This window comes from Aphelocoma coerulescens, chromosome 9 (assembly GCF_041296385.1).
Source record: "Aphelocoma coerulescens isolate FSJ_1873_10779 chromosome 9, UR_Acoe_1.0, whole genome shotgun sequence".
Classification (NCBI taxonomy): Eukaryota; Metazoa; Chordata; class Aves; order Passeriformes; family Corvidae; genus Aphelocoma; species Aphelocoma coerulescens.
The window spans coordinates 14,877,716-14,898,428 of NC_091023.1; the positions used below are offsets into that span (position 1 = coordinate 14,877,716).

The following is a 20,713-nucleotide window of genomic DNA, read 5'->3' on the forward strand; positions in this document are numbered from 1 at the left end:
GGCTTGTTTTTCACAGTACTATACCTAACAGTACCTATGGAATAGCAGTGAATGACAGGAAGGTATAGTATTCCAGGCATTTCTTTAGGAGAAAGAGTAATGATTTTCCCCTTCTCTTTGCTGTACAGGATATATTTGGCTACAAAACTCAAGGCTACCGAAAGGCCTTTTGCATTGCTGGATACATCTTGTCCTGTGGGGCTCTGAGGCTGCTGTTTTACTGGAAGCCAGAGTGGGATGTGTGGGTAAACTGCATCAGATGCAGCCTGGAAGAAGCGGATATTGTTCTGCTTAGAACAACAGTAGGTGCCTACTTTAATCTTTAAATTAGTCCCTAGTATGTAGCTATTTGGAAGGTGAGTTAACTGTAAGGTATCCAGTTAGCTAAAATCTCTTACATTGCTGGTTTCCTGCAATAATATCTTATGTGTACCATTGTTGATCTAAAGAACTTCCAAGTATTCCACAAATTATGTGTATGATGAAGATGGGAATGGAGGGTAGCAGCTGATCAGACAAGATGAAAGACATTGGGGTGATAAAACCCGTAATATCTGTGGTTTCAAGACTGTCATTTGTTCCCAGTCCTTCCTCCTCCCTTCTACCATCCCTGTGCTTTCTACATTGTAGCCTTGTGCACAGATTCTAAAGCATCTGTTGTTTGGCAGGATCCAGCAGATTCTTTTTCCCTCGCTGGGCTCTTCTGGCAAAGATGCCCCTCTCTGCCCAAATTTATCTAATGGGCCAAATTAAAGATTTGTCTAGCTCTGTCCCCAGCAGTGTCCAAGTGTGTCATGAGGGATCAGTACACAGAAGAGGGCAAGCTTAAACTGCTTGTTTTCTTGGCTCTATGTTTTCATTTTCTATCACCCCTTCCCCATGTCCAATAAGCTTGCAATCCTGCAGTTAATGCTTTCAGAGCTGGTACATTTTGCTAGTAATTTCCTAATACAGGTCTCCATCTGTTGAGGACTGAACTGAAGCACTGCAACATATGCAAATGCTGGTTTTATTTCGTGGAAGCTACTGCAACAGTAAAAGAAGCAAACTGAAACTTGGTTCTGAATCCCAGCTGAGCCTGAATACTCTAGGAGCTGGCAGGGTTGGTTTACTTGGTTTATTTGACTTGTTATGCTTCAAACAATGAACAATGAACAATGGCATTTTCAACATTTGAAATTGCAAAATGGATCACTGTGTTTGAACTGCCTTCTTAAATGAGCAGAGAAGCATGCAGTTAAAATCCCAGGTTTTGAAAATCATAGATCTGCCTGTAGAATACTTTATAATGAAACAATCTGCATTCTAATAGTCTTGGGGTTATGTTTTTTCTTTTTAAAAAACATCATATTAGGGTTAATATCCCTGTTTAATCTTCAATTCAGTTTGAATTTTTAATTACCTATTCTTGTGTGTAATTTTAAAAAGATGTGCCATGCCAAGCACTTTTCAAATAAATTAGTTTAAAAATGATCCTTTGTGTAATTAAACAGGAATTGAATCATATTGTACGTTCTTGTTATCAAAAAGTTTTCTCACAGTATGCTCTGGGTGTTTGAAAATTTCAGATTTCCTTTATGATTCTTTGTGTTAAAATGACAGTTTTGTTTTGTTTTGCTACATTCTGATTATATCAGTTCTCAAATGTGATGGCTACTGCTAACGAGGATACAAGTAATCTCATCAGCTTGATCCTTGGAATTATCTTTTGCTTCAATAAAACCTTAATTCTTAAGTCATCATCATCTCTGCAATTGCAATAAAAGAGCCTATTAACTCACTTTTGTTATTGAATTTTGATTCACTTTAGTTCGAATAATGAACACCTGTGTTATTCACTGCTTCTCATCTCAATCTGCATCCCAATGTCTACTCATTCTGAAAACTAAATTAAAGATAAATATCAGAAAATAGACGTTATTCTACTCAAAAGACCAGTTTAAGAAGAAAAGTGGGCAAATAAATAAGATATATAAATATTATTAAAGTTCTTAACGCTTAAATTATTCCAAAGGACTCATATTTGGTGCAGAAATCTTTTTTACTGTTCCCTTTTCCAACTGAAGTTTCATAACTGCAAAACTGCTCACACACAGAATGTAACTCAGTCTCATAGTTGGCTTTAATGCATATAGTTCAGTGTTTGGGACTGAAATATAATCATGAGGGCACTTACTACAGTAGTTGCTCTAATCTCTCAGACTGTACTACCATCACTTGTTACCAGGCAGTTCTAATGTTCAATTTACTTCACAAAAAAATAGGAAGGCCATGAACTCTGTGGTAAAAGCTTGTGTAAGGTGCCCTAAGGAAGGCATGGTGCTGGCACACTTCTTCCAATGACATGTTAGCTCAGGAGTGACTGTGTAAAGGTACTGGCACTAAATATCCATTTAGCAGCAGAGCGCTGTGCTCCTTTTGATCTTCCCTTTATGGTACGGTCACTGCATCTCAGATTGTCCTGTGCTGTTTGCCTGTCCTGGATCTTGACCTGGGTGCACACATTCCATCCTTATCAGCCAAACACCAGACCTGTATCACTGAAGTATTTGCACTACTCACATTTTTACAGGATGGTGGTTCTGTTCCTGTTCTAATGATTTTCTCTCAGTCACAAGTGTTGGGAGGTTTCTGTTGGTTAATCCTTAAAAAAAGCCAGAGCAGTGCTCTAGAAAGGCTACTGTAATCACTGACTCCAAGGTGAAAGTGAGTTTAGTCTGGGTTTGGGGCAAATTGTGACATTTCTCTTCTATACTCACTTAGGATGATTTTCGGATTTACTCTCGTAAGACTGTGACATGGATCTCTGTATCTGCATTTATCAAAAGTAGATCAGATTATCCAGCCACTGAGGAAGACTCAATCTTCAGCAAAGCCATAATGAAGCCAAGTTTGCAAGTAAGTAAAGTATTCCCTGCAGCATCTGGGAGATGATGGCAAATCTCAGCCATGCTTCATGGAGTGAAAGTGAGCTGTGAAACATATCCAGCTAAGAATCTTGCAGCTTGAAGAACACAGTGAGCTGTGGAAAAGGAAGAGAACTGTATTCAACTGTACTTGCCTCTGTAAAAATCCTCTCATATTCTGAGAGGGGTTATGAAAAGAGAATTCTCACTATTTCTGAGAGAAAACCTATGTTTTAAGTAGAAGAGCTTTAGGGGACTGGGGTTGGCAGTGAAGAATCAGGCATAGTAATCAGGGAATTTAGGGGTGACTATGTGTCTGAAAGGAGACTGTGGAGAACCTAACACAGCTGCCCCAGTAACATGAAAACAGGGATGAATGCAGCTCATGGAGAATAGAATAGAAAAGTGCCCGAGCTACATCAGTATTTCCAGAAATGTTTCATCAACACATTTTGCTTTCTTGCCTTTGTATGCACCAATTTATGCTTCAAAGTACGTTTGCTAGAGTCAGGTTAACAGGAATCACTGTCAACTGTTCTTGCAAAAAGGTATCCTGGTCTCTGCCAGTTCCATAGATTTGAGATCCCAGTGAGACCCTGGGGAAAAGGTAGACAATTGATTGATCCAAGCAGACCTCAATGTCCCTCATGAGCTGAGTAAATGTAGTTATCCCATGTCTAGAACAAGTACCAGACAGTTCAGTTATATGCCTTGCTTAGCATTGTTAAGTTTATGTGAGCAATAGGAATGCAAAATGATACATTTGCTAATATCTGGCTCTTGATTACAGATACTAGAGCACTGCATTGAGGAATCCAGAAAAGAGCTATTTTCCCTTTTGGGAAATAAATTTCTAACTTACCAGAATTTCTTTTTATATCTACAACAACTTTTAGTAAATATTTTCATTATAAACCTAACTTTAGCTGAGCAAAGCTGTTGCTAATACTGCTGTGGACATATATTAATGTACATAGGAAAGTTTAGTGCCAACTAGTTTAATCAGCTGGCACATTATGAAGAAAGTGGAGACTGGTCTGTGACATTCTTTAGAGGATCAAATTAGTAACATAAAAAAGCCAAATATGGCCTCAAATAAGAGGCCCTTTGAACACCACTTTTATATCAATCAGCACATCTAGCTAGAAATGACCAGATTTCAAAGCAGCAAAGAGAAAACAGTTAAATCCTTCCCTAGCAATTCAAAAGCTTCTACTTATAAAACAATTATAAAGTGTTTTTTGCCATTTAAGCTACCTAAGTCCATGGAGTTTTGTGTTGTGCCCGAGAGCTGTCCAAGGACTTCATCTGACGGGGAGCTGGGTCCCTCGCTTCCCACTCCAGTTTTTAGCATTGCAGATATTGCAGCTCCTATTGCATGAAATGCTAACTTCAGACCTCTTGTTAAGTTAATGACTGTGGTTATAGCTCCATTTTGAGTCAGTGGATGAGCTGAGTCTAGATTTCATTGGCCTATAATAATGCTTATTGTGCTCGGTAGGGAGAGTTCCCTGGAGCTGATTTCTTTGTCACTCATGTGTACAGGTGTATAGCCCTGCCTTCTGCCAGCTGATAGGAAGTGCCATTATCTCTAATAGGCTTCGTTATTGTTGTGCAGGACAGGACAGACTCCTCTTGCAAGTTATAAATGACAGCGTGTGTTCCTAATGGATAACTGCTCTGCAAGGGCTTAGCATTAGCAGTGACTCAGTATCCTGGGATGGCCTTTCTTGTCTGTTGGCACATCTGTTCAGCTGAAGGACTCAGCACCATGCTTGGAAATGTCCCAAAGCCCTCCGCTTTCCCCAAAGCCAGACAGAAGACAAGGGAGCTGTTGGCTAAAGATAGGCTTTTCCAGCTGCCTGTGTACTCACCATGGCATTAGTGATCTCTTACCTTCATTCTGTGAAATCAGAGTGAAGATTATTCTTTTCTTCACAAAGAACATTGCTTTGTACTTTCTTGACCTAAAGATCCGTAGTTTATTGGAATCTGCGCTGAGGTGGGGATCCCAACCTATAATTCAACTAGGGAGTCAGTGTATGCAATCCTGTCTTCTCTCCCTCATCGCCCCCATATAATTTTCTTTCTTTGCACTTTACCCCAGTGAGGATGCCTAGCTGAGCTCTGTGAGCAAGCCTGGGAGTATTTTTGTTTGCTGTGTTGCATGTATTGTTGTCCTGGCTTTGTTTTGCAGGTGAAAACTATCCAAGTACAAAAAATCCGCTATGTCTGGAATATCTATGCAAAACAGTTCCAGAAAGTCGGGTGAGTTCACTGCGCTGGTTGCACAAGTCTCGGAGGAAGTCAAGCTTCTTTGTGAATAATGTCCTAAGGAAAACATCCCTTTCTATTTTAGAGTCCTAGAAGACCACCACACTTGCTCAGCTATACATGATAAATTTGGTTCTGGTCTCACCTGCAATGAACAGAATGTCAGGTACACATTTTAAAACTTGAGTACTCAACATACAGATTTCAAAGAGATGTAAATTCACTGTTGTTGGTGCACTTCCCAGGAGTTTCTTCTGTATATATTAATATGCACATAATTTTAGATGAAACAGCTGTGCATGGAAATATTGAATGAAAATATTCACACAATGTTGTGTATTCCTTGTCAAAGTTTTTGAAATGTCTCAGTATTCTATTCATCACTGTTATTGTTCTCAATCAGGAAATAACTATGTCCTGTAACTAACTTTAAGCAGTTCTTATTTGGAGTAAGAGAAAGTCTCTGTGAAGGAGTGCACGTAAGTTCTGTGTTTGCTTCTTCACTGAGGCTCCAAATCGACTAGTTCTGGTCATTGAACTTATTCTCATAAACTACTGTATCATTCAGCAAGTTACAGAATATGTATTCATGAAACTGCTAAATAGAGAAATAATTTTCTGTTGACTGAATACTGAGAATCCAGCTCCTGACCTTAGCTCATGTCAAATCTTACATTCCAATCACCCTTAACTTTGCAAAATTATTTGGGTTTGGATCATTTAGTTTTAGATGCAGAATTCCTTTGTTTATGGTGTTTCAAAGTAATTTTTGCATGATGGAAACATTTGCCTAAAAGGTTGTGTTACACCTCTTGTCTGCGTACGTAAATGTAATTGGAACAGTCATCTTTTCTGACATAAGCACTGCAGGGCCATTTAATTTTTTGTTCTTGAAGGAAAGTCCTCCCAGCCTTTAAACTGGGATCAATAGAAGCTCTCATGACTAGTGAAATCTGCAGTTTCTTGAGTGAGTGACATTTGTCACTATTTTATCTGTGAGTGATGTATTTTTATCCCATACAGGAGAGTTATATGTGGGCCAAACACTATTGATGTTCCAGTGATCCCTGTTTGGAAACTACTCATCAAAGAGGTTAAGCATTTCTGTTGCTTTTATTCTGAGCTGCTTGGGGAGGCCAAGTGTGCATATAATTGTTTCTATATCTGATTTAACTTCCCACTACTCACTCTTCAAGCACACTTCCTCAAATCCTGTTGAAAGCTGTTCCATGAAATCATCATAAATTAATTCATTCTCCATTATTCCCTATCCTCCATCCCCATGCCTGTGTGTCTGCTTGGTATTTCTATGTATCTGTGTCCTGGGAGCTCATTCCATTTGCCTTCTGAGGGCCATTGAAGGTTTCCAAGCTGCACTGGAAATCAAACCTTCCAGACAAGGGCTGTCTCTTAATCAGCAGAGATTAAGTGAACAGCAGTACCTGGTACACACCTGCAGCTGCTGAAAGATCCAATGAGCTCATGGCTCTGGGCACAGCATCACACACAGCACCAATATCTTTTTTCAGAGAGGAACAGCCTATATGTGGCCTGAACAGGGTGTTTGTGGAGGTGTGCCTATGGTATGTGAGCTCCATGCTCACAGCACAATCTGCTCTTCTCTCACCTTTGTACATTTCTTGTAAGAAGTGAACAAAACAAGGATTGGGCTGAGTCATTCACATCCCGAATAACATCCTATCGGTCCAGATTATTTGGCCCTTCTGTCAGGTGAAGATGGTCCAATCTGATTGGACTAAAGTAACTGCTAAAAAATTTACAAAGGGGATCAGGAGTCACAATACTTAATGTCTCTTATTCCAGACCTTTTCTGCAGTGTCTAGATATATTGGGGCCATTTAAATGTGGCCAGCTCTTTACTATTGCTGTCTCTCCTAACAGGTCCTAAATCCATTTTACGTGTTCCAGCTGTTCAGTGTGTGTCTGTGGTTTGCTGAAGATTACATGGAGTATGCCGCTGCCATCATAATCATGTCTCTCCTCTCAATATTTTTGACTGTATACGATCTTAGACAGGTGAGACACCTCACCTTTTTCCACAAGGAAGATTTACTTCTAATGTCTGGGAAAGGCCAGCATGTTACAACATGCACACAGTGCTGTGAGACTTACTCAGAGGTTTAGTCTTGTGACATTGTGTAGTAGCAGGTGCAATGGCCTGGCCTCCTAGTCATCAATATCTCTGTATGGTACCTTACCCACATCCTCCCTTCCCCACTCCAGTGCTTCACTTTGTAATATTTTGTTACGCTCTCCGTAATTAGGGTGGGGAATTTCTTTCTCTCTGTGGCTTTATAGTTTCTGGTCGAGCTGGAACCCAGTTTCTTTAGGCTCTCATAACCACAAATAACAAAAGGAAATAATTCTTAGTGGACAAATTGCATCATGTAAGTAGGATGTAACACTTTTGTGTGTTCTTTTTTAATTTATAGCAATCCATTAAACTGCACAGACTGGTTGAGGCTCATAACAACACCATGGTCACTGTCTACAGAAATAAGGAAGGTGACTCCTCTATGCTTCTTTTTTCAATGTGTTTTGTTTCCATAGCAATTTATATCAAACCCTAGCATGTATAGTAACAAATTTATTCTAAAGCAGTTTTCCTCTTCTGTTTCTCAGCTCAGTTAACTCACTTCTGCACTAAGTTATTTTGATTTAGGAATATGTTGTGGTGCGTCAAACATATTAATAATTGAGTGCAGCCTTTGCAGAAAATTGTCAGGAAAACTAAGCAATTTTTCTTAAAGCGGTGCTGACATAGCCAACAGCATACCCACTGAATGGCTGTGAGTCCAACTAATTGCCCCATGCAAAGTCTGTTCATTGTCAAGGTATCTAGAGCACAATCCAAAGAGATTAAGTCAATTTAAGAAATGTAGATCCAAGGTTCTTTGGTTAGGTCAGTGCATTGGAACAGTAACCACTGGTTGGGCTCCTGGCTAAATAAGGAGGAATTCTACAGCTGGAACTGATGCCTAGGCTTTTCTTAAATATTATAGGTTGCAAACTTAGGTCCTTTGTTTATCAGCCATTATAAAGAATTCTATTCAGGAAGTAGTTCTTTGTATTCTTTTCGCCTTGCTACAGAGAAATATATGAAGGACAAAGTTTGCATTACTTGTTACTTTCAGGTTTCCAAGAGCTGGAATCACACCATCTTGTTCCTGGAGATATGCTGATTTTGAAAGAGGGCAAAACCCTTTTGCCTTGTGATGCCATTCTGGTCAGTGGGCAGTGCACTGTAAATGAAAGCATGCTGACAGGTACAGCTCATCCCTCCCAGGTTTGCCATCTGAACACCCATCATTGCCCCATGGCTTCAGCCAGTGACAGAGGACAGATGGTGTTATCATCCCTCACTGTGAGCCAGTCCATAACTGGCTGAGAAGGGGATTCTTCTGGGTATTTGCTATAATAGTGACTGAATTGTTGTTAATTGTCAAAATAGACAATATGGACTTTAGGAAGGGCAGTTTATCCTTTTCTACCTTCCTGGCATGCAGCGTTTAGGAAGAGGTGATTTCATTAAAAGGGAAAGAGTGGACAGTGAAGAGGAGGGAGCAGGACAGGAGAAGAAGCAATGGGTATGAAGCAAAGTTGTTCCTACACAGGGCCCACAGTCCACTCTGGATGTTGTGGTTTCTATCATTGACTGAATGTGTCATTGCTGCAACATCTCCAACCTGTGGAGTGTCTGTCTAGCCCTCTAGACACCTGGCCCCACATTCCTGTGATAGCAGTGGAGGACACACCAGCTGGGAGAGGTCACTGGAAAGCAGGATTTTTGGTGCAGGAGGAGGTCATAGTTCTATTTCTTGTTTTTAAATTTGGTCTTGGTCTGAATCAAACTGAAACTGATAGGTCTGAAATTTCATATAATTGAGATATTCCAGAAACACCTTTCATTTAGAAAACTTCAGATGCCACGAAATATTTCTTCTTCACCTTAGTATCTGCTTTGACATAAATAGGGTATTTGTCACCTGTCAAGCATTGAGCTAAAGGCCCTGCTTTTTACTAGGGAGGGAAAATAGGGAATATCATGTTCCCATCTGCTTGAGGGAATAGTTTAGTGACCTGCACATGAGGTTCAAATTAGGTAAACAACTTGTGGCCATCAATGGTAGTCATGCAACACCAGTTCAGGCCTCCTTTCAAGTCTCTATATCTACAGCCTGAGTTTGGAGTCCTTGGACTGCTTTCAGTTCTCAGATTTACATGAAGCTGCTGCACTGACGAAAAGGAAAACTCTTCTCTGGCAGTCTGTTTGCTAGGCTTTAAGCTCTATTCATTCTGAAGATGTCAAAATATAAAAGTAAAATTTCTGTAAATTGGTTTCTCTAGTAAACACCTTTAACTTACCACCTAGATGTCTAGGTACTTACTTGAAAGTCAGCAGGCTGTTATTAAGTGTACTGCAGTTTTTCTCATCTGAGCTAATCTTCCCTAGGAGAAAGTATTCCAGTAACAAAGACCCATCTACCTCAAACTGATAACTCCAAGCCCTGGAGAGTGTACTGTGCAGAGGATTACAAAAAACATGTCCTCTTCTGTGGAACAGAAGTCATCCAGACCAAGGCAGATGACAGAGGAGTAGTTAAAGCTGTGGTGCTGCGGACTGGTCAGTCAACACTTGAGTTCACTTTTCCTTCCATGATTTTTCTCACTGGAACAGTCTGACAGTGTATCCGATCCCATTAAGTTAAAGGTACTATTCTATATTCACAACACTCAGACAGAGAATCCTCATCCTGGGCTGGACTAAGTTGTTATGCATTGTTTCTGTTTGCTTGGCATAACTTCTATAAAAACTGTCAGCATATAATTATGAAGAAGAATTTTGCTTTGCTTCTGAGACATTGAAAAATCCTCCCCCCTAAGACAAGAATACCTCTTTTCTATATTCTGCAGATAAGGTCACATACACTAAAATGAAACACCTGGGCCTTCTTTCATAACTTGCAGAAATTATGAATAATTTTGAAGCCCTCCATTCTTTGCAGAGAATTTTTTGAAATATTTTCCCCTTGAAATGATTTAAATTTGTCTTTCCAGGTTTCAACACAGCCAAGGGTGATCTGGTGAGGTCCATTCTCTACCCTAAACCCATGAACTTCAAGCTGTACAGAGATGCCCTCCGGTTCCTGATGTGCCTCGTAGCATTTGCAGCCATTGGAATGATCTACGCAGTGTGTGTATTTGCACTTAATGGGGTGAGTTACTAAATGCAGGAGAAATGGTCACATCTAAGAGATTTGAAACTGGAGTGACTTCATAAAAATTTCTATATAAAAACATAGTCCTTGTCACTTTCCTTTTTACCTTAGTACATGAGTCCATTTTACAGTGCAGTTGAATTGATAACAGTACACAAACTGTCATACATTCAATTCCAAGATGCCAAACCTACTGCTGCCCAATAATAATTTTTTCTGAGGTCTTGGAAAATCCTGTGCAAGCCCTGCATATGTTATCTGCAGCTCAGCACCCTGTAAGAACCTTTTACAGGGTTTTTGTGGCACTTTTTTGTACATTCCTAGAAAAAGCACAAATGAGTCATGAGTTAAGTGGGACAGAGGCAGATGTGTTATTGTGAAAGGCAGCTTTCCAAAAACTTCAGTTTAGATCAAAGACCCATCTATCCCTGTCTGCTCTCTGAGAGTAACTGGTGTCAAATGCCTATGTTAAATGGTAGAAAGTAGGTATAGAACCATTTGTCCCTGGTATAGTCTTCTAACTTCCTGAAGAGAAAAGTTTAAGAGTTCAGAAAGCTGTCTTTTGTATTTGGATCCTCTACTGTAACAGTCACTGAAAATCTCCTAGAGTGTGGTTTAATCTATTTATTAATTCATCTAAGTCTTGGACTGGACAGCACCTGTGGCAATGATTCCCATAGTTTCATTATGTACTGTGCAAAAATGTTTTTAGAGTTGCTGTTTGAATCACTGAAGGCACTGTAGGTTTTGTTTTAGAGAAGTAGCAAACAGCTGCTTTCTGTTTGATGCTTCCTGTACTAGTTTTGACTTAAGACATCATTTGCCACTCCTTTGGCCACCTTTCTTCCGTGTTACAGAGCCCTGAGCAGTACAAGTGTAAACAGAGATCATTGAAAATGACTGGTATTACAAAGAACTCCCTGTTGTCTTCTGTCTTCTTCTCTCATATCTTTGTATAGTCATCTGGGTGGGGCGGGGTGGTGGATGGGAGATAACCTACACTTAGTTATCACTCAGCTTAATATCCTTGAGAATTTTGGGAAAATAATTTTGCAAAGGTAACTGTCCGGTATCAGGACAGTTGAATCTCCCACATCTTAATGTGGAACTAAGACTTACTGTATCAGGAAGCAGCCGAAGACAGCTATTCCCTAGGGGAGACAAGCCAGGAGGCAAGGATGACCAGAGCACGGGTAATTGAGCACAATCACACAGAGTCTGAACTTGGTGAGGAGAGCTGGGTGCAGGTAACAGCCCATCAACAGTCCCAGGCAAGGCAAAGTGGTAAATAATCCAGGGAGATCAGTCAGAAGCAGAAGGAGATGAGGACAAGAGACAAGACTGTGACACACATCTTAAGGTGTCCATCCAAGTGACAGAAGTGGGTATACCCACAGCATGGCTCAGACAGGCACTGAAGGCCCAGGCCTGAGCTTAAATGGAGCTCCTGAACCCATGAGCAGAGGATGTGGATAGAGGTGAGGCTAGTGAGGGTAATTAAGTGCTATTAGTACACCTAGGGCCCTGCCATATTGGTCTCTAAATCTCTGGAGGGTTCACCTGAAACCCTTTTAAAATAGTTCACTCATTCTTATGCATCAAGGTCAATGTGAGAAGAGTTATACACTGGAAACAGTAGTTCTGCAAATTTTAAAGCCTAATTGATTTAGAACTTCTTTAGAAACTTTCAAGAAATCATTTCATGCCATGATAATTATCTGCCAATGTAAAGTCCAAGTCACGAGTTGCAAGGTTGATTCTGTAATTCAGTTTTTGAATAATTTTTCTCTTGGGGAATAGTCTACGATCAGTGGGCTCAGAAGATTATTTCCCCTGAAGATATCAAAGAAAGTGTGTTTAAGAACATATTCTTGTGTCTGCTTTGCAGTTTTTCCCTTTTTTTCTTAATTTAACTTCCCCATTGTAATATGTAAAATACATGCTGGTGTTACCTCAATTGCTGAAGCTGTCAATCTTGTAAGATTGAATCACAGGATGTACTAAATGCTTTCTCTTCTCTTTCTGTGAGTGTTTATCTAAAGGTGGGTGGTAAGTACTTCCTTCTAACATAAAATAGATACAAAATATTATCAAAATGGTGTGTTCTGTGGTCTGAGACAGCATCAATGAAGGGAGAACCAGAACATGATGGAAATTCAGCACATCAAATGCAACATGATTTATAGTCAAAGTCCCAAGCTCAGAAGTAGTAATAGTAGATCTCAGTGATGGTTTGCAAGTCCTTCTGAACTGAAAATTTGCTTTAGTTTGCAGTGTCTCAGTTCTGGGACTCCAATTTGAAAAGCATTCAATTCTTTAGCATTCATATCAACTGCCCAGAATAATGGTGCCCACACTCAGCATCCTGGCAGTCGGTTTTACACTGACGACTAAGCTCCCAAATTATAGATTGCTTTTACAAATGTAACTGTTATTTCCATGTCTCTTCCTGCAGGTAAAAGCAATTTTCTTTCACAGCTCCTAGAACATAAGGTCAGAAGAAATCATTAGCTCATACAGTCTGCCCTCCTTTTCAGCACCATCCCATATGTCTCACCTGCCACCTTAACATGAAGTCCAGAGCTGTGCCTGTAGGCATTTGGATGAATGCCCATATAAATAGCAGATTCCTGTGTGCTGTGTCATGGGAAAATGGGTTTGACTGAGGGTGCAATGATCTAGCTGGCATGTTTGAATGCACGTGTTTTGGAGGAGGTTGTGAACTCTGCCTGGAGGTTTGTTTGCATGGAGAATGAATGAAGGCCTGGGGGCTGCTCTTTAGCAGTGATGAGGCTTTAAAGCCTCTGGTTAAATCAAGCCTATTAATTTCTTATGGATATGAATACATGATGGACCACGGGCAGAAAACAGTACAGCCTGGAGCACCTGCAGGGGAGGGGAGGCGGGATGAAGAGGGCTACACCCAGTGCAAGCACCACTCCTTGCCACTCTCTTCCTGATAACTGTCCTTGTTATTACGTCAGGAGGAGACAGGAGAAGTAGTGAAGAAGGCTCTGGATGTTATCACCATTGCTGTCCCACCAGCTCTTCCGGCTGCCTTGACAACAGGAATCATTTATACGCAGCAGAGGTTGAAGAAAAAAGGCATCTTTTGCATCAGCCCACAGAGGATCAACATGTGTGGACAGCTGAACCTTGTCTGCTTCGATAAAGTAATGGCTGTGTGGTGGTTATGCCCTCATTGGTAATGAGAGCCATGGTGGGGGTGGGAGGCTGGGGTTTCCATTGTATTTTAGAAACGCAATGACCAATGCTGTGTACTTAAGTTCTTGTTGTCTGAACAGAATCTGTGGCAAATTCTTGTTTTTCTTGGAATCTAGGAATTGTTTGGTAGCCCTTTTGCTCTGCCCCATGCTGGCATTTTCTGGAGAGTAACCTCTTAAAATAAGTCTTGCTTTTTATTCCTCTTGGAGCTCTCATGTGGGAAGTTAATTTAGACGTACATTTTAACTTAGACTGGCACCTTAACAGAAGATGGCCTGGATCTTTGGGGCTTGCTGCCCTCTGAAAGAAACTGGTAAGGCTCCCTGACACATCAATGGCATCTAAATTTGGTGGGGTAGTGACTGGATTCTTCTACTAGACATAGGACCAAATCTGAAAGACAGTTAATGTTAAACACTTAAGCAGTTTGAAGTTCCCCATGTTTAGATTTTTAATTTTATTTCCATATCCTCTGGAAAATGAATTGTTTGCCTTATCCCAAGGGTCTTGCTCCACATGAAAAGATGCAGCCACTGTCGCCAGCATTTGGCACAGCATGTCCAGGCAGACAGTCTGCAGTAGACAGGCTGGGTTAGATCTCAAAGCTGCAGTGTAACCCAAATCCTTTATGACAGGAAATCACTGTTATCCACAAGATTGATGCTCTGTTCTTTCAGTGGCCTTGATTTTGCCCATTTACATTTCCAGAAATGTGCATGCACAGAGTTGCTCAAAATTATATCAGTTTTAGAACTCAAGAGTCTTTGCACAAGCCTCAGAGAAGATATTTTATAGTAATTTGTTCCTCTCTCCATCCCATTGGACTCCCTAACTAGGCATAACACACTTGTTTTGAGCATGTGTATCCCAGCCTTAATAGGTGCATGAAAAGCAGTTCATGGGGGAGGACAAGTCCCCAGAACATGTGTGTGGGCTCGCCTCAGGATGGGACTTTAACTGCCCCCAATTTAGGCTGTTTTTTCTTTTAGTCTTATGTTGTTTGGTGTTCTCTGACAGTAACTTTTGTGTTCTCTTTTGATTTAGCTTTCAGGACTTTCACAGTTTCCCTGCAGACCACAGCCTGCCTTGGGGCCCAGTTTTCAAAGCACTGGCGGTTTGTCATTCATTAATTGTTTGGGAGGGCAAGATCCAAGGAGACCCACTGGATGTGAAAATGTTCGAGGCCACTAACTGGGTAAAGCTGTGCTTTGTTGTTATGGAAACAGTGGGGAGATCACCTTGCCATCTCAGGTTTAGCCAGACACCCACTGAAGTTACAAAAAAATCAGGAATTCAGTTAAATAATTCCTGTGAAACAGGAATAATTTAGTTTCCTTTGACACCAAAAAATATTTTTGTTCCTCACAATCATGTTGTGATGATAAAAAATCCAGATGATTTGTGGAATACTTCAAGAGCAGAGCTTTCTACATTAATGCAAATTCTTGTATATTATTTTCTCGTTGAGTCTATGTTATATCTAAAGTTTTTTGTTTATTTGTGTTGTAATGAATAAAGGATTTATTACCAGTGAGAGGACATAGCCTATTTGCTGTGCAAGAGTACAGCAATGTCTTACTGAACCTGGTGAGGCTTTCTATTTGGTTGCCAAGAGAGGCAGTGGATTTTCCATTATTGTAAGTTTTTAGTTTTACATCTGACAGACCCCTCCTAGCAATGAACAATATACCTTGTTTAGAGGCAAGGAAAAGCTTTAAATGAATCCTTGAGGTTCCTTTTATCTATACTGGTGTTGCAGTCTGAAATATTTTTGTATTTCAATACACAGGTGATAGATGATTCCAGTGGACACCAGACTGAAGGTCAAGGATCCACACATGCCACGGTTGTTAGACCTGGTCCTAAAGCCACCACTGTAAGATATTTGCAAGATTCACATCCATGATCAAGTTAGACTGTCAGTGTAAGGGTTACCTTTCATTATAGGAATGTGTGGGTGTCCCTGTCCAAGAGAGCTCTTCCCCACTTTGTCTTTCCTATACTGCCTGCAGAGAGAGAGATTGCCTTGCTCTCTCGGATTACAGATGCCTGGGGGAGCTTGCAGCTCACACAGTGAGCAGGGGGATACTGGATTAGAGATTGTCCAGCCTGCCCTTGTGGCTTGAGACTCAACCCAAACTCAGCTGAGTGGGGAATGCAGTGGAGTCTGGTGGCTGATGTCAGACCCTTGGTGGTGACATACACTGGTGGGACACTTTCTGACAACCATTTTCCCTTTGCAAGACCAGTGTAAGACTTAACAGAGTCTTAGCAGAGAAACAAGACTAGTAAGTTCTTTTCAGTGATTTACATTTAGTAGTCTGCTAAAATTGTCAGTGAACTTTTCCTGCTGCTTAAGCTAAATATTTCTGCACAAATTTAATCTCATCTTTATGTACCAGTTGTTTCTGTCTAAGTGTGACAAATTAGCCCATTATACATGGTTAGCTTCTTTCTATTGCCCAAAGGACAGACCTAAAATCCTTTGGTCTGAGTTTAAAATCCTTGCTAGAGTGTGTAATCCACTTGCTTTCCTCCTAGGCCCCAGTGGAAGGAATTACCATTTTACATCAGTTTCCATTTTCCTCAGCCTTGCAAAGAATGTCTGTCATTGCCCAGGAAATCGGTGGGGATCCACAGGCCTTCATAAAAGGGGCTCCAGAAATAGTAGCCATGCTGTGTAGAGCAGAAACAGGTAACAAACATTTATAAATGCTTCCTAGAAACACACGGGTGACTTTCGATGGTGCAATGAAATGGAAGGTCCAAATGAGATTTCTGTGTCTAAGACTTTATACTAAAGCCTGAAAAGTGTCTCTGTTGTACTTCAAGTCTAAGGCTAAGCTCTCACACAGCCCTTCTCAACAAGGAAGGATTGCTAAGAGATAAAAGTAGCTATCATCTCCTGTACAAGGTGTACAGTCTCTGGCAGAATAATATTTGGAAAAGTTGTCTACAGGTCTCCCCTCAAAAAAGTAGACTTTTTTTTTCTCCAAACCTTGGGAGGGCAACTAGAGAAGCACAGATCCTTCATGACACCCTGGAAGAAGGTAAGTCTTTGCAGTGTATGTTTTGAACTTTTAAGTTCAAAATGATAACGGAGAGGCAAAGATTTTCTTATGGAACAAAATTAAGTTCAGCTCCTTTCTTTGATGTGCTTGGCCTATCAGTATACTCTGGGCCCTCTGGGACATAAACCTTCCCTGCTCCAAGGCTTCCTTTTATTAGAAAGCAGTTAAATGCTGTGATAAAATGTCTTTTCCTCTTTTGCACAGTCCCATCGAACTTTGAAAGCAAGCTCCTGCTCTACACAGCACAGGGCTTTAGGGTCATTGGACTGGCCTGTAAATCTCTCCAGGCAGGGAAACTGCCTGCTGCTCTAACAAGGTAAGCCATAAAAAGCACTGCTTCTGGCCATGTTCAGCCATGGGCCAGTGGTGCCTCACAAAGCACCATCACCACATCACCCCTGCCAAGAGCAGGGTCATAGTACAGAGTTTTGTTAGATTCAGGCCAGAGGGAATCTGATTTAAATCTGGATATAGGTCTGGGAATAGATAGAGGGCACTCCTATAGCACATGCCCACAATTCCTGCCCATTTCCTAGCCTTCTTAACTCTGGATTAACATAGGAAGCATAATTCTATTACACTCGAAGACTAGTACATGCTCCCCTCATTCCATCATTTCCACTAGTCTCCTTGCAGATTTACCCAGGCTTGCAGTTGAAGAGAAGTCTTTTAAAGATTTTTTTATTATCCACAGTCTGATTAAGCAAAGGCAGCAGATGACTCCCATTACTGTTCTCTAGCCCAGTCAAAGTCAGTAAACTATCTTCTGCTATTGTGTTGGTCCAATCATTTAGCTTTCTAGCTTTAGCCCTCTTTAGTTTCTAAAGAAGTCAGCAAACTCTTCTATTATGCTTATGGTATTAGTTTTTCACAAGCCTCAGAAAAGAACACTTACACATGAATCCATACAGTTTTTCCCAAATCCCTTTCGCTTTTGCCTGTGATACTCCAGAAACACCCCTTCTGAAATATCTGCAGTTACTGAGCATGTCCTATCCTCTCTCTTTACTAGCTGCAGGTCCTAATCCAGGTGAGGCTCACTTGCTTTTTCACAGGGTGTTTTGCTTTGCTGAAAGGGCCAATGGACACCGACACAGAGTGAAAGTTGTTACGTAACTCTTGTGACAAACCTATCCAACCCAATGAGCAAATGTGTGTGAAATGGCCCAGATTTTGCAGTTGTGTGTGCAGTTACAGCATGTGTGATGTTTATGCTGCTAGGAGAATGGAGAAAGCTGCTGGTCAAACACAGGATCTGCAGTGAAAGCAGTGACTATTCAGGCATCACCTGACTCAGCTACTCGGACTGCCATGAAAGTGTTTGGCATTGCCTTCTCCTTGGTGGCTAAAATAAGTGCTTGAAAGCTTTTCTTCTTTTCAGATTCTTCAGAGTCAACCTGTATCCCTGAGAGACCTCTAGTTCATGACTCAGGGATGGGGTGTTTACCAAATTCTTTTCTCAACTGAATATGTTCAACTGTAACAAAGCAATAGCACAGGTGAAAAGAAAAATATAGGGGAAAACAGAATTTGAGTTGCCACAGGCCATTTGCTCAGGTCCAACTGTCAAGAGGAGTAGACATGTTAACTAAGGTGTGTTTCTTTGTTGTACAGTCCTCAAATGAGAAGGTCTAGTGTGCAGGAACTTTCCAAATCAGTCCACCACAGTTTGGGAGTCCTGCAGGAAATTTGGGGCTCTGGTACTGAATTAGCACTGCTGGTATTGAAAGCACCACAAAAGAGAGACATCCTAGAACTGCAGAAAATAGACAAATTATTTTAATTCTTTTGAGTTAGGTAGGATGGTTGATAGTTATAACTGGCTATCACCAAATCCAATGCTGATAATGGCAAAATTAATAATTAAATCTGTTTCTTTTTGACTGTTTAGGGAGGAGGTAGAATCTGATCTGACATTCCTGGGTCTGCTGATAATGGAGAATCGATTAAAGAGGGAGACAAAGCCTGCCCTGGAAGAGCTCAGTGCTGCCTGCATCAGGAGTGTTATGGTCACAGGTATTTAAAAAAGGTGGATTATTTATGTGGTCACTGGTTCAGACAGGGAGTCTAACAATATTTAAGTGAAAAGTCTGCTGTTTTCACTACCTCTGGTAGGAAGGCACAGATATTTAATCCAAGAAGCGTCTGTGTTTTAATAATGACATAAGGTGAGCCATGTTGTCCCTGGCAACTTCACCAGGCTGTGTCTGATTCTAATAAAGGCATGTCATGCAAGATCCCTTTTTTATAGGGCCTCCTGAAATGAGCAGAGATGGAGCATGCATGCTCAGGACACATCTCCAAACTTTTTAACATCTGTAACTCATGCCTACCAGAGCAGGTTTATCCTTTTTTTTTTTTTCTTGAAGGGTTATTCTACCCAAATCTAAACCAGGGTTTGGATAGAATAACCCCAAGTCTTTCCATTGTCCAAAGACTTGGGCCTCACTCCTTTCAGCCTGCATACACCAAAGCCAATCAATGAGAATCAGGGATACCAGCAGCAACTTAGCACTGAACCCCTTATTGGTTTTTGTCTAAAACAAATAATCTAGGACCACATTCTCCATCTGGATTTCTTCAAGCTGAATATGAAAATATTTCATCTCCAGATCAAAATATTTATTTTCCAAATGAAAATATGTTTTAGTGATTGAGACAAACCTTATCTGGAAAGTTTCAGTCTTTATCAAAACTTTCTTACACACAGCTACCGAAATCTCACTGATTCTTCTGGATATATTTGAAAATTCAAAATTCAGGCTAATGAATAAACAATTCCTCACTGCAGAAATTTTTAGATAACACTCCCTTTGTTTTTTGTAGGAGACAACATTCAGACAGCTATAACAGTTGCCAAAAATGCTGGCATGATTGCTCCAACACAGAGAGTGATTCTTGTGGAAGCAAACAAAGTGCCTGGATCTTTTTCAGCATCTATAACCTGGAAATCCCTAGAAAAAAACAAAGCTGAAGATTACAGAAGCCTGGTGAGCATATCAGAAGCAGGTTTTGTGCAGCAGGAAAACAAACTAAGATGGAATGCTTTAAATAAGGAGGGTGATTATGCTAGTATAACAGAGAACTGCAATTCACCATCAGAATATGTGCTAGAAGAGTTTAGGAAGAGGAGATCTTTATAAAAATGTACTCCCCTAGAGCTTACTTCCTAGCATATTATCCTGTGAACACATTTTTGCTAACTGCCTAGCTGGGTTTGAGAACAGCTTTGCAGAAATCCCAGAAAGATTTGTCTCTAGCCCTCATGCTTAGCCGATGCCAGTTTAAATGCTTCCTTTCCCTGCAAGATAAATTTCATGGTATAAATGTGAACTTAAAATCTGTGGAGCTGCATTGAATCTACCTGTTCAAGCAGGTAGAGTGTTAGCACTTCCCCTTACCTGCAGAATTAAAACACAGATCCACTGTTGAGAAATTGCATGTACACAGTGAAACACAGGCAAGCCAGGCTAAGAAATTTATTCCATCAAGGACCTCCACAGAGAAGCTGGGATGAAGACCAGTTACTTTCTCCCTGAAGAGTTAGTCTGAAGGTGCTGACCCTTCCCTGGGAAGTATAGAGTCAGGCAGATGGTAGAGAATATCTGCAGGGGCTGTTGAGTGGCTCCTCAACCTGCGCAACTCCTGCCCTGTGTTTCACTGCAGAAAGGCTTGCTTAGATGTGGTGCCCATCTTCTGTCTCTAGTCCCTCTCATTTCCAGTGCAGCCCACCAGATTGGCACTGCTGCATGAATTCTATCAAATGCAAGAGTCCATTTGATAGAACTCATGCAACAAACACCCAGTTAACACTGATATTATTGGCATTATATGCCTCAATCCCTTTACAAATCCAGGGAAAGGCAATGGGCCATGAACCCAAGTCTCCCAGAGTCTTCACAAGCACCCTCCTCACGGTATGTCCTTTACTTTGCCTGTAGTAGTGTCTGTGTAAACACAGAGTAGCTTTTGAGGGCCTGGGTACAGCACTCATTCT

General features: G+C 40.8%; 1 protein-coding gene across 2 annotated transcripts in view; it reads left to right on the plus strand.

The window, feature by feature from the left end:
- The window catches only part of LOC138114475 (probable cation-transporting ATPase 13A4), a 41,977-nt gene that overhangs the window by 7,596 nt on the left and 13,668 nt on the right, over positions 1-20,713 (plus strand). The window contains exons 2-20 of one of the 2 annotated variants that reach the window (XM_069023938.1): positions 129-302; positions 2,764-2,898; positions 5,104-5,174; positions 5,266-5,346; positions 6,204-6,273; positions 7,083-7,217; positions 7,634-7,706; positions 8,336-8,467; positions 9,655-9,825; positions 10,260-10,417; positions 13,405-13,593; positions 13,897-13,958; positions 14,690-14,840; positions 15,435-15,521; positions 16,187-16,340; positions 16,921-17,032; positions 18,608-18,732; positions 19,543-19,706; positions 20,574-20,633. In XM_069023938.1, coding sequence (XP_068880039.1) covers positions 129-302; positions 2,764-2,898; positions 5,104-5,174; positions 5,266-5,346; positions 6,204-6,273; positions 7,083-7,217; positions 7,634-7,706; positions 8,336-8,467; positions 9,655-9,825; positions 10,260-10,417; positions 13,405-13,593; positions 13,897-13,958; positions 14,690-14,840; positions 15,435-15,521; positions 16,187-16,340; positions 16,921-17,032; positions 18,608-18,732; positions 19,543-19,706; positions 20,574-20,633 — 2,304 coding nt within the window. The remainder of the gene's footprint in view (positions 1-128; positions 303-2,763; positions 2,899-5,103; positions 5,175-5,265; positions 5,347-6,203; positions 6,274-7,082; positions 7,218-7,633; positions 7,707-8,335; positions 8,468-9,654; positions 9,826-10,259; positions 10,418-13,404; positions 13,594-13,896; positions 13,959-14,689; positions 14,841-15,434; positions 15,522-16,186; positions 16,341-16,920; positions 17,033-18,607; positions 18,733-19,542; positions 19,707-20,573; positions 20,634-20,713) is intronic. The other variant, XM_069023939.1, reaches the window with a different exon arrangement.